Raw genomic sequence first — 11,863 nt, forward strand, 5'->3', positions numbered from 1 at the left:
CCAAGCACCGGCGCTGCAGTAAATCTCCTCCCTCCTCGCAGGCTTGCTGAATGACAGCACCTTTGCCCAGTGCAAGAAGGGGGTGCGTGTGGTGAACTGCGCTCGGGGAGGGATCGTGGACGAGGGCGCCCTGCTCCGGGCCCTGCAGTCGGGTCAGTGTGCTGGTGCTGCACTGGACGTGTTTACGGAGGTGAGTGCCTGGCAGAGGACAGGAGCGGTGAGCAGAGGGGCCCCGGGCAGAGAGCCCGGCAGGCACAGAAGCCTTTGGCTTAGGGTCTCTAGCACCTGTGGTAAACGGGACAAATCGTGTTGCCACAGATCATGCCCTTGTGATCTGAGGAGCCCTTGCAGAGCTTACTACAGAGACAGCCATGTTGTTTTTTGCAAAACTCAGATGTTAAATAGGACCCAATTCCTGGTCGCAGGCGCCCTCCACTGCTGCCATGTGGATAACTTCTGGGGAGACGGCACCACAAATGAGTTCTGAGGTCGAGGACCTGGGGCAGAGAGAGGTCACTTGGGGCAGGGTGCAATGTATTGGTGCAGGTCTCTGATGAAATGAATCCCATTGCCAAGAAGACGTTCCACCCAGTGTCCATTGGCTTATCCTCTCTTCAGGGAAGGAAACGAAGCCTGAGAATAATGGCCAGAAGTGTCCCCCTGGTCCCGAGCATGGGCTGCTCTTTCTGTCTCTCCACGGGAGAGCTAGAATGATGGATAGGGCATTTCCACTTGGATGCTGTTGGCCTCTCTCAAAAGCCCTGCCACCAGCATCAGAGATCCGGGAGAAAGAGCAGGGATTTTGGATTAGGCAGCTGGAGGTTGCTGGTTACTTGCGGTGGGGCCTTGGCGGGTCCCCAGCCCTCTCTGAGCCCTGGAGCACTCACTGCGTCTTCCCTGCCCTGGGACACAGTGCCTTGGGTTGGTACTCCCGGTCATCTTAACCAGACGGTAAGCTTCTCGAAGGCAGACTCACGCCTGGCCATCCCCCAGCCCAGCACCTTCCTCTTGCTGTCTTTGGCCTCCTCATGGCACTTGCTAATATGTGGACAGCACTCACAGGCCCAAGCGGCCAGACAAGAGACCTGAGTGATGTTCCCAAAGGCAGTGCGTTGTGCTCAGTGAGCCGAAGGGTGGGAGGGACACTGGAGGGTGGGCAGAGGGGCTCGGATGGACCGCCGGTTGTGGTGACAGCCAGGATGTGACACCTGTGCAGAGAGCCTACTGTGTGAAGAGCTGACAGTCCGTGCTGCACGGATTCAGGGGAAAAACCAGTAACAGCAACACTGGCTGACAGCCTCCTGAGTTACTGGCACATAATCTGCACAGCGGTGTTACCAGATGGCTGGTATTAGCCCATCTTATAGATGATGAAACCAAGGCTCAGAGAAGTAAGCGGAGATTTACCCGAAGGCGCATAAACGGTGGAGCTGAGATGCAAATCCCATCCATCCTTCTGTCCACTCTGCCATGGTGGGACATTAATGAGGAAGCCGGGCCTGGAGACCAGCGACCTGGCAAGACTGAAGTAGAAGGCGTCGTCACCCCTGCCCTTCTCTCTGGTTTCCCTGGGCAGCCAACCAAGAGGTGTCTCTTTCTGGGTAGGAGCCACCGAAGGACCGCGCCTTGGTGGACCACGAGAGCGTCATCAGCTGCCCCCACCTGGGTGCCAGCACCAAGGAGGCCCAGAGCCGCTGCGGGGAGGAGATTGCCATCCAGTTTGTGGACATGGTGAAGGGGAAGTCCCTGGCGGGGGTGGTAAGTATGGCCAAGTGGGGCTGGAGCCCAGGGTTCAGGGGGAGGAGCAGGAGCGGGGCATCTGGTTTTAGGGAGTGGTGATAGGTCCTGTGAACAGTAGTGTGCCGATCTGATTCTGCTCTGGGAGCAGAAGATAAGGAGTCCCTTGAGCCAGGCCTGTGGGTGGGGTGGCAGGAGCCGCCCTGTCCCAGCCTTGGTAGCTACAGCCGGGCCGCGGGGACCCGGCTCGGCACTGCTATATTGTAGCCTTGCTGCTGAGATTGCTGCTCTTCCCAGGGTCTGGGCTCCGGAGAAACGCTCCTTTGTTCTCCACAAGCCTTGGGAATGAAGGAGTGTGGCCTGGGTGATGCTGGATGATGCTGGATGCCGTGGGGAGTGGCAGCTGGGGGACCGGCCGGTGGAGAAGCTTGTCAGGGTCCTCTCTCACCTCCGAGGCCTGAGTGCTCCTTGTCCCATGTCCACCTTAGAACCTTGGGCGGGACGAGTCCCCAGTCCCAGAATGAACCCTCCCAAGCCCCCTCTGTTTCCCCAAATCATGGCCTGGTGTCCCTACTTCCTCTCTTAGCTCATACTCAGCCCTTCCTGGCACATTTTGCCTCCAAGCTTAACTTACTTAACTTACTTCCAGTCCTGTCTCAATCATTCAGTCTTTGGATGTCCCTTAAGCTCCAGTGGGTACCAGAATCTGTCCTAACCCTCTGGGGACACCGATGACTAAGGAAGGCATAGCTCTCTTTCAGGGGGGCTTGCCACCCCTTCACAAAGACATGCTTGACCTTTCCAGTCCAGTTTCAACCCATTGGCAATGGACCATATTCTCCCTTGTTAAGATCTCATGAGTTTATATCTTTAAGTTCTGTATCACTACTCCAGAAGGGAGCCAAGGTTGGTCCCCGACCTTCCTGGCTGAGCCTCAGCCTGGGGATTTTCACAGCTGAGGACGGAACCGTAGCAGGAGAGACACAGGATGCTTTGTTCAGCCCGCCAGCCCTGGTTTGATAGCCCAGCTTTCCGGGCCACCCTGCCGTCTACACCCTGAGGGAGTAAGGGAGCCAGCTGCTCCCCTGAAGGACCGACCCCATCCCCCGCCCCCAGGGCCAGCCTGGTGGTCAGCGACCACACTTGGCCAGCCCATCTGTGTGCCTCTCCCCTATGTATTCTGCGTCACTTGGCTCCCCAGAGTGGGGGGCACTTTCTCCCTGTGCACATCTAGTTTCTGAGCAGGTCCCTCCAGGTGATGTGCTGGGACCTGGGCTGAGGCCTGGGCAGTGGCCAGTATCCACCAACTGGGGCTGGACTTTTCCCTTTGTAGCCCTTTGCCAGGCATGCGTCTGCCCACCTGTCACAGCCCTTGGGAGTTCCCATGGTGTCATTAGGTCATGGTGACATTCCAGGCCTTTTCATGCTGGGGGCTCCTTACCACCAGCTCCATCAAATAGAACCACAAGCTATTCCCATCTTATATCAGAGGTAAACTCTCTTGGTCAAAGTAAACTTGGGCAAAAAAATTTTTTTTAATTATTTTTAATGTTTATTTATTTTTGAGAGAGACAGAGCGCAAGGCTGGAAGGGACCGAAAGAGAAAAAGACACAGAATCCGAAGCAGGCTCCAGGCTCTGAACTGTCAGCACAGAGCCCGATGTGGGGCTCAAACCCATGAACTGTGAGATCGTGACCTGAGCCGAAGTCTGAGGCTTAACCAAATGAATCACCCGGGTGCCCCTAGACTTGGGAAAATTTAAGTCTCACGCAAAGCAGCTGGCTGTCCTGCGGTAGGCTTTTGGAAAGAAAGACATTTGTGTCACATGGGAAATCTCTCCCCGTGCGTCCACTTCAGTTTCGTTCTGTCCTAACCTTAAACACAGACTAACAGTAGGGTCAGGCGCCTGACTCTTGGAGCCCTCCCACTTGTTCTGTGACCCTGCAAGGAGCACCCCCGGGTTGGGTCCCGCAGGGGCTGCCCAGAGGACACTTTCCTCCACGTCCTGCAAGCTCAGCCCAGCCCACTGGCGGGTGGCACTTCCACTCGGCTCCTGGCCACTGGGCCTGCCTCGTCCCACCTCCTGATTCACTGCTGCTCTTTTCTGTGTCCCCTTGGAGAGGAGCAGGGAAACCCCGCCACAGGAGCCCTCAAGCCAGGGTGCCACCCGCGCAGAAGGGTCTGGTGGGAAGCTCTGCCCCCCTGGCTATTTCCGACATCAGCAGCCTGTTTGATTTGGATCAAACCCCAGGTTTCAAATTAAATCCTTCTTCAATTCTTTGGTTCTCTTTACATGTTGAGTCACCAAAGTGGCCAATGCTTAAGTTCAGAGCCAGACCATCTTTTTTCTTTTTTTCTTTTTTCTTTTCTTTTCTTTTCTTTTCTTCTTTTAAGTTTATTTATTTATTTTGAGAGAGAGTGCACACGCAGGGAAAGGACAGAGAGAGAGGGAGAGAGAGCATCCCAAGCAGGCTCTGTGTTGTCAGCACAAAGCCCTACACAGGGCTCAAACTCACAAACCATGAGATCAGGACCTGAGCTGAAGAGTCAAATCAGGACCTGAGCTTAAGAGTCAAATGCTTATCCAACTGAGCCACCCAGGTGCCTCACCCTTTTTTTTGGGTAGAGTTTATTTACAGAGCCAGACCATCTTGAGCCACAAAATGGAATCAAAATTCTGACCCAGGACAAGCTGGCTTTGTTACCAAGTTCTTGGTTGGGGGTCCAGACCTACCCTAGACTTCTACCTTTAAAAAAATTTTTTTTTAACATTTATTTATTTTTGATAGAGAGAGACAGAGCACAGCAGGGGAGGGGCAGAGAGAGAGGGAGACACAGAATCTGAAGCAGGCTCCCGGCTCTGAGCTGTCAGCACAGAGCCAGGCATGGGGCTCGAACTCATGAACCACGAGATCATGACCTGAGCCGAAGTCAGATGCTTAACCGCCTGAGCCACCCAGGTGCCCCTAGACTTCTACCTTTAGAAGGACACATGGCTTTTGCCCCCTTTAGCTGCCCAGGTTGCCTTGTGGTGGGCCAACGTTTGAAAGGTGATAGGATCATCAAGAGTATGTGAATTCAACTTCACAAATTGTGATATTTGGTCAAAGTGATTAATGACCATGTACACACTTTTTAAATTGAGGTATAAAGTAAACAGGAAGGCATCCTGGAACGACCTACCACTCTAGGTCCAAGTGATCTGTGACTTGCCATACAGCTTACATCAAAGACCCACCTTCCTACTGTGCCGTCCGGACCCTTCCCCAGCACAGGAAAGACCAGTCTCCCACGGCGGGGGGGTGAGGCTGGCACTGTTCAGGGACGGAGACATTCCTTTATCCCCCTTCTGGAGATTTGGAATGGTCTTAGCCTTTTGTGTGCTTTTCTGGCTCTACAGCAATCCCCAGCAAGTTATTGTCTTGGTGGCTGATGGAAGTTGCCTTCCCTCCCAGCCCCTCAGGCACACGAAGCAAGGATGGGTCTGTGCCTTTTGCTGTCTACGTGGAGCTGTGGTTGGTAGCCGAGATGGGCAGACGTTTGCCCCTCCTTTTCCTGACCTTAGCTCTGCTCCCCTTTCTGTGCAGGTGAACGCCCAGGCCCTTACCAGTGCCTTCTCTCCGCACACCAAGCCTTGGATTGGTCTGGCAGAAGCTCTGGGGGCACTGATGCGAGCCTGGGCTGGATCCCCCAAAGGGACCATCCAGGTGGTAACACAGGGTGAGCTGGGGACACTGCAGAGGGAGGGGAAGAGGGTTGTGTGTGCAGCAGTTCAGCGACAGTGAGGGACTGGGAAGCAACTTGACCTGGTCTTGTGACCCCATGTCCCACGTTATGTCTGCATATGGCTCACTTGCTACCCAGTGGGGAAAGAGGGGAGGGGCGCAGAAAAATCACTGGGAAATACATGTGATTTTCACAGGTCACGTTTATATAGTATTTTTAAGATGTAGGTGTTCTGGGTGCCAGAGAAACCTCCACAAGAGACAGAGTTTCACATGAGAGGCCACAGGATTGGTGGAGGGAGTCCCAGATTAAGCGACAGGACCTTTGATTCTAGGTTTGGCCCTGTCGCTTACCTGCTGTGTGACTTTCCTTTCTCTGAGCCTTGGGTTCTTGAAAAGTGAGAGTTGGGGTGGGTGTGCTAGACGAGGCGGTGGGACAGTTCGGGCTCTGTGACATAGTAAGGTGGGTCCTCGGGCAAGCCGATGGCCCTGGGGAGCAGTTGATCAGCTGGGGAGTGGGCATGAGGACAGTACTTGAGGTCTGCCCTCAGGCTCCAGCCACTTTTGCAGTGGGTCCAGCTTGTGCGGATGTGGTGAGAGATGGGGGAGGAGTCTAGCTCCCCAAACCCTTCTGAGGCTTGCCCCCCACTATGGCCTGCTATGCATCTGCTCACTTGGGGAGAGCTCGGGGGTGGTTAGACCCTGAGCACTGACAGTAATAGGCAAGGTCAGAGCCAGGGGATCCCCGGAGAAAACAATGCGGGGAACTGGGTGGCAGTTACTGGCTCTCTGCCCTCCAGAGGGAAGCAGAACTGCCCCGGGCAGGGTGGGGGGTGGGGGGGACAGGGCAGCGAGGAGGCCGCGACCCAAAGCTAGGCGCCAGTGGTCTCCGGCCCGCGGCTCCTGTGTTGTTCACCAAACGGTGATCTTATGATAACTTCTCCGTCCCCAGGAACCTCCCTGAAGAATGCTGGGAACTGCCTGAGCCCCGCAGTCATTGTCGGCCTCCTCAAAGACACTTCCAATCAGGCGGATGTGAACTTGGTGAACGCCAAGCTGCTGGTGAAAGAGGCTGGCCTCAATGTGTGTGCCCCTCGCCCCCCCTTTCCTTTCCCTCTGGGCCCTGCCCTTCTCTCCCTACCTTTCCAGAATATGCTTACAGCCCCGCTCATTGAGTGGGAGCCCCGAGTGTAGGCCCCGTCGTTGACACTGACCGTCTGTGATAGGCAGCCATCGTTTCTCTGTCCGCCTGCCTCTGAGTGTTGCTGAGTGAACCTAGCACTCCTGATAGTGCTTTGTGTATAAGTGCCCCATGAGAATGGGAGGCCGGAGCAGCACCCCTATTTTACAGCTGAGGAAGACGAGGGGCCAGGCTGCATCTGGCTGGAGGCTGGGAGGTAGACCAGCAGTCTCTGACTCCTCTTACCATAGCACCCGGTTTCTTTCTTTCTTTCTTTCTTTCTTTCTTTCTTTCTCTCTCTCTTTCTTTCTTTCTTTCTTTAATTTTTTTTTTAACATTTGTTTATTTTCAAGAGACAGAGTGCCAGGCGGGGAGCGGCAGAGAGAGAGGGAGACAAAGAATCCCAAGCAGGCTCCAGGCTCCAAGCTGTCAGCACAGAGCCTGATGCGGGGCTCAAACCCACCAACTGTGAGATCATGATATGTGCCGAAGTCGGACGCTTAACCGACTGAGCCACCCAGGCATCCCCATAGCACCCAGTTTCTTGATTAGCTTGCAAATTCTGGAAGCTTCCTACACGGCCCTCATGCCTCCCTTTTGGTGTCTTCCCCTCTGCTTCCCTTTTTAGAGCACAGTCTGCGTTTCTCAGCCAGCGGGAACTCCCATGTCTCCCTCTTCTTCTCCTCCTCCACTAGGCCAGGGAGTCTGTGCAGGAAGTGGTGGGCAGGGTGGGCCGCCCCTTTCTCCTCCTTCCCAGCTCCCAGCCTTTGCCCGTACCTGGCAGATCTCTCCTTGCCCTCCCTTGATGGAGGCCTTTGTCCCAGGAAGCTAATGCTCAGGGACACCTGACTGGGCCCATTGGCCCTCTCCTCCGGCCCTGAATCGCTGAGCATGTTGGCCGGCCTGGAGCGCTACAGATCAGCAGTGAGGTGGACACAGAGGGGGGATGCAATGCAGCCGGCAGGCATAACGGAGCCCCCTTGCCTTCTCCCCGCAGGTGACCACCTCCCACAACCCTGCTGGGCCAGGGGAGCAGTGCTGTGGGGAAAGCCTGTTGACCGTGGCCCTGGCAGGTGCCCCCTACCAGACTGTGGGCTTGGTCCAGGGCACCACGCCAGTGCTGCAGGCGCTCAACGGAGCTATCTTCAGGCCAGAGGTGCCTCTCCGCAGGGGTCTGCCCCTGCTCATCTTCCGGGCTCAGCCGGCTAATCCTGCGATGCTGCCCACCATGATTGGTGAGGAGGGGTTCGTAGGGCTGGCCTGTGCCCTTGAAGCAGGGGCGAGTGTGTGTGTGGCACGGGACTGGGGCGGGGGGGGGGGCGGTGGTCTCCCCTGGCATTGGGCTCCATGGACCTTTGCCTCCTGTAGCCCCTCTCTGCCCCTCAGGGCATTTCTGGATCTGCAGCACACAGTGGGGGGGAGGTGGTGTCTGTCCTGCCAGTTCCCAGAACATTTGGGAAGTGGATACAGAGTTCAGAGAGAAAGTGCCTTATCCCAGGTCACAGAGCCGTGGGCCGGCGGTAGGACCCCAGAGCCCCTACTGACTGGCCTGCTCACCATATTAAGCGCACAGCGTGGACGTGCCTGGAGAGCTGGGTCCCAGGCCTCTGGGCCCAGGAACTCTGAGCCTTTGAGTGTGGCTCTCCTGCCTGTGGGCCGGACGGCAACCAAGCCTGTGTAGACATCCGCTCCGGCAGTCGTGAGCATCTTGGACCTGCCCCAGGCCTCTGGCACCGGGACACTGGGAATTTTGGAGCCCTTCCAGGTTTGGCTGAGTGCATCCACAGACCTCAAAGGGCCTAGTTTCACCATCCTTGCCAGCTGACCAGAGGCACTTTCCCCTGCTTTTCTCCTTTGCTGTTGGTCCAGATAAAACCGACAACAAGCAAGTCAGGAGAAGGCTCGAAATCTGTGGCTGGATCTTCCCTTCTCTGCCTTGCCTGATGGTCAGGGTGTTCCTAAAGAGTCTCTGGATAGCGAGGGAAGCTGGGCAGGTGCCCTGGTGAACTGTCCCTTAGCTCTTTGATTCTGAGACTATCACCCCCCATTGCAACTTTGATCACAGGAATCCAGGACTTCCAATCCTGCTCCCTGTCTCTTGCTTCTTCCCCCATGCCCCGTGCCAACCAGGAGTTTGTCTGTCTACTTCCCAGGCCTTCTGGCAGAGGCAGGAGTGCAGCTGCTGTCTTACCAGACCTCGATGGTGTCAAATGGGGAGACCTGGCACGTCATGGGCCTCTCCTCTCTGCTGCCCAGCCTGGACGCGTGGAAGCAACATGTGACTGAGGCTTTCCAGTTCCAGTTCTGAGCCCTGGGGGCTTTTCTGAAGAAAACCTGCCCACCGTGACCAACAGAGAGAGGAGACCCACATCTCGGGCCGACACTGCTTACTCTGCAGACCTCAGCTGACCTCTGTAGAGCAGTGAGAACCACCCAATAAAAAGCCTACCCCAGATCGCCAGTGCGCTGCTGTTATTACCCTGAAGAGCCACCAGAGGGCACCCGCAGGCAGCCGTGGGCAAGGTTCGGCTGCAGGAGGGTAGTGGGTGTGGCGGGAGATTGGGGTGAGCAAAGTGCATGCCTGGGTGTGTGCTCAGAAGAGGGATCCCTCTCTTGTCTGTCTCTCAGGTTATTCAAGCGCATTTTTTGCAGGTAGAAAACTCGGTATTTCAGAATCCTGTGGGATTTCAGATCCCTTCCATCTGGGAGTATACGTGCACGTGGAAAAACAGAATTCTTCAAACGGGCACGTTACGCACGCAGGCTAGGTGATTTGCCCAGGAGGAAGCTTAAAACCCAGACCGTTCCCAAAGAAGTCACCGTTCAGTGGGAGGGACAGCACACAGAGGCCACTGGGTGTGCTGAGGTGTGTGTGAATTCATGTTGAGTCCAGAAGAGGCATGATTTGAGCTGAGGGTGATATCCCTGAGGTGTTCGGAAGGTTTCATAAGGGGAAGAAAGTAAGTTAAGGTGTGAGGCATGAGAATACTTGCGAGTTCACAAAGCCAGCTCAGAACGGGTTGGACAGTGTATTACTTGACTTTAAAAAAGAAAAAAAAAAAAAAGATGGTTTTCACGAAACATGACAGAATGGCACTCTCTGACCCTAAAGGCTTTGCCTTTTGATGGTTCCTCCCCTTTAGGAGGAGATGACCTGTACCTACCTTGGGCCCAATAGCATCTGTTTTTGAGGCTCCCATCTGGACTGAGAAGGCCTGGCCCAGGGCTGCTGGTGGGCATTCGCGGGAGCGACCCCCCACTATGGCCTCTTGAGTGCTGTGATTGAGTGAAAGGCCCAGGGGAGCCACCGGGGATGGTGACTGTGCTGTGTCTGCAGTGCTCCGAGAAAAGGGTGGGCCTTCAAGGAATGTCTAATTCTCCTAAACCTTTGTTTTCTCATCAGGGGGAGGGATGGGTGCCTCAGAACCCCAGTGAGGATTAAAGCAATTAACATGGGGTTTCTGGGAAGTACACTTGGTAAATACGAGTTTCTTCGTCCCTTTCTTTGAGAGTAGACGGCAGGTCTCCCTCAGTCTCTTTCACGGGATCCCATGCATCAACAAGGCCTTCCCTTGAGGCCACCGATCCTAGAAAAACAGGCTGAAACTGATCAAGTTCCAAAGTGCGTTGAAATTCGAACTCGACATTCAGTCTCGGTGTTTTTCTTCGAAACTCTCTGGACACACCGTACTTGGTGCTCAAAGGTGGTCAGAACAACTTCTGGGAACTCTAACTATTGGAGCATCTCTAAGTGGCTTTCTAGCCTTGGTGGCATGAAAAGGCATGGGACAATTTCCTTGCATCGTCTTGTCCCACGACCATCCACATAACTTCCAGATCCATAAAAGCAAGACTTGCAAACCCAGCTGGCGCCACACAGAGGATGCTGTTTATTCCTCGGTGTCCCTCTGTGGTTTGTGGCATCCTCACTTTGGAGAGCAATGGCATTCCTGTGTATCTTGCCCTGGAAGGAGAGGCGTGCCTTCAGCTCTCTCATGGAAGCAGTGGGCCGGCCAGTCTTCACGTCTGTGTTGATGCGTCATGTGATGCATTCCTGCTCGAGGCACCTGTAATGTGGCTTGGTGCCCTTACCTAGTGATCCTTTCATCCTCTTTCCTGCTCCAGGTCACCCAGGGCAATTTGGTTTTTTTTCCTACACAGGGAAATTCTTTACCCGCCAGCCCTCTGTGGACAAATAAACCAATGATAGTAGCAGACTTTAGGGTGAACGTGGGACAGGGCAACTGAAAATCCTTCCCTCCTGTGCTGACCTTCCGTTGGTGGGGAGGGCTCTTTTCACAGCCAGCAGGTGTCAGTTTCAAGGAAGTGCTCCCAGAGCCATGAGAGGAAGGCCCAGTGCTCTCAGAGAAGGAGGGGACTTGCATGGGGCCAGGAACCTCTGCGCAGTAGATGCAATGACCAATGACACCCTGGGTGCCCTGGGTTGAACCAGGGCTGATAACCGGCTGGTGTGCCAAGGGCACAGGCAGCATCTATTCAACGGGTCGGCATCCTGATATCCTCATTGTTAAATCTTTTTATGATCACGCCCACATTGTGTTCACATGACTCCTGAGTGGAGGCAGGCACCAGCATCGGGTGATATGGAAGGTTCTGGTTGCTCAGGCCAGCAGAGGCAGTTTCAGCACCAAGACCCCACAGTGAGCTCCGTTTGGATAGAAGGCAAGGAAGGCCCAGAAACTGATCTCAAGAACTCCGGTGAGTAGGGTTTTTTCCCCACGCCTACAGACGCCACTCCAGAGACCTTAGGAAAGGCTTATGTTGTCCTGCCAGGATTGCCAACTAGACTAAGGGCCCCCAAACAGCTTGCCGAGGGGGAGCAGGCAGCAGGGTTCAGCAAAGAGGGGCTGCTGAGCCATAGCCCCAGCTGGCGTAACCGGTGGAGTTCAGCACGCGCCCGGAGAGGGCTGGGAAGTCAGCTGATGCTGTGTTAGCTGCTCAAATCGGGGTTTATCTCAGATTTTCTGGTGCCTCTTGTGACACGAACGGCCTTGGGCACACAGTGAAGTGGGCTGGCTCAGCATCTCATTCCCACAGGCCCCATGCCCTGCTATCCTTAGCGCCTCCCCTGCCAGCCGGCCCTGCTCCCCAACAACGGAAACCATCTTTTCTGCCTCATAGCACCCCTTTCTCACTGGAACAGCTGAGGAAGCTTTCTAAAAGGCCCCTTGTCCTCCGTCCCCCTCTCACACCTCTCCT

The 11,863-nt window shown here is 55.1% G+C and overlaps 1 protein-coding gene across 1 annotated transcript in view; it reads left to right on the forward strand.

Moving 5' to 3' along the window:
• The window catches only part of PHGDH (phosphoglycerate dehydrogenase), a 32,331-nt gene extending 23,227 nt beyond the window's left edge, over positions 1-9,104 (forward strand). Inside the window, exons 7-12 of the mRNA XM_040471473.1 lie at positions 42-190; positions 1,606-1,758; positions 5,326-5,458; positions 6,416-6,546; positions 7,641-7,878; positions 8,797-9,104. Coding sequence (XP_040327407.1) covers positions 42-190; positions 1,606-1,758; positions 5,326-5,458; positions 6,416-6,546; positions 7,641-7,878; positions 8,797-8,951 — 959 coding nt within the window. The 3' untranslated portion in view covers positions 8,952-9,104. The remainder of the gene's footprint in view (positions 1-41; positions 191-1,605; positions 1,759-5,325; positions 5,459-6,415; positions 6,547-7,640; positions 7,879-8,796) is intronic.
• The last annotated feature ends 2,759 nt before the right edge of the window (positions 9,105-11,863 follow it).

Source organism: Herpailurus yagouaroundi, unplaced genomic scaffold (genome assembly GCF_014898765.1).
Source record: "Herpailurus yagouaroundi ecotype Mexico unplaced genomic scaffold, PumYag 77, whole genome shotgun sequence".
NCBI classification, from domain to species: Eukaryota; Metazoa; Chordata; class Mammalia; order Carnivora; family Felidae; genus Herpailurus; species Herpailurus yagouaroundi.